Here is a 1174-nt window from a genome sequence, read left to right as displayed (position 1 = left end):
GACTCAGTGGCGCTCAACACTCCAGCTAGTCCACCAGGGTCTCAGGAGAGACCACGCTCACCACCACCTGCCTACGACGAGGCAGCTAGCAGACCAGTAGCCTCGTCAGCCATGAGGGGTAGAAGCAGATCGCTGCCATGAAACACCAGAGGTTCATCGAGGGTTCTTTTCCAAGAACCAACAGAAGAAACGGAGCCAGTAGCAGGCCCCAGCAGCCAACCCGACCCAGTCTTCATACCGAGGGTCTCTACGCCACCGTCAGCCAGGAGAGAGCCAGTTCAGCCACCAGAACTGGCAAACATGGCCGTGCCAGCGACATCACCTACCGCCATCGAGTGGCGATCCATCATCCGGGCCTTCAGGACGCCCGACGTTTCAGTTCCAATGTTCGCTGGACTTGATCACGAGGATCCGGAGACGTTCCTCAACCAGTGCGAAAGGTATTTCGCAGAAGCAGCCATCGAACCACTTCTTTGGTCACGGATGGTGACCAAGTGCCTCACTGACCGAGCAGCAAAATGGTACGAGGTGTACCGTGGGCTCTCACTGCCATGGGCCAAATTCCGGACGCTCACCACGCAGCACTTCGCCGGAGTATCAGCGCGGAACAAGCTGCATATAAAGCTATATGCGAACAAGCAAGAGGAGAAGGAGGCTGTCGGTGTCTTCCTCCAGAAAAAGTACCTGCTGGCCCTGCGCATGCTGCCAACCGCCAGCGAGGAGCAGATAATCGGCTTGCTCATGGAGTCGCTCAAGCCGAGCATCAGGAAAGTGTTGCGGGCCGCAACAATGTCCTCCTTCGAGGATCTGATCGAGAGGGCTCTACAAGCGGAGTCTGACGAGGCCGACGAGACATCGAAGAAGCCCACAGCCGCCAGAACCGCTGTGGCAACCATCCAGCCAGCCGCCCCTGCCAGCGCCACGACTGCGCCACGTCCACGTCTGCAGTGCCATCACTGCACCGGAGAACACTACGTTCGCAGCTGCCCTCATCTCAAGACGTTTCCGGGAAACGGACCAGTTCGGGCGGCGGAAGCCGGCGCTCCCTCCGCCCATGGCACCCCAGGCACACCCCAGTCCTGAGTGCCACCTACACCGATCCAAGCAGCCTTCCTAGAGTGCGGGTGCACCTGGGAAACCACGAATTCACTGCCGAGATCGACTCCCTGGCTTC

General features: G+C 59.4%; 1 protein-coding gene across 1 annotated transcript; it reads left to right on the top strand.

The window, feature by feature from the left end:
* The first annotated feature begins 300 nt into the window (after nucleotides 1–300).
* Nucleotides 301–1083, top strand: LOC117178678 (activity-regulated cytoskeleton-associated protein-like). The gene has a single exon (XM_033370104.1). The coding sequence runs from the start codon at nucleotides 301–303 to the stop codon at nucleotides 1081–1083; it is 783 nt and encodes a 260-aa protein (XP_033225995.1).
* The last annotated feature ends 91 nt before the right edge of the window (nucleotides 1084–1174 follow it).

Source organism: Belonocnema kinseyi, chromosome 8 (assembly GCF_010883055.1).
Source record: "Belonocnema kinseyi isolate 2016_QV_RU_SX_M_011 chromosome 8, B_treatae_v1, whole genome shotgun sequence".
In the NCBI taxonomy this organism is placed as follows: Eukaryota; Metazoa; Arthropoda; class Insecta; order Hymenoptera; family Cynipidae; genus Belonocnema; species Belonocnema kinseyi.
The sequence above is the reverse complement of the archived record's forward strand: the minus strand, read 5'-3'. Positions and strand labels throughout refer to the sequence as shown.

What these genes read in the sequence shown, in the direction of transcription:
- LOC117178678 (XM_033370104.1), top strand. Translation starts at nt 301, where the DNA reads ATGGCCGTGCCAGCGACATCACCTACCGCCATCGAGTGGCGATCCATC.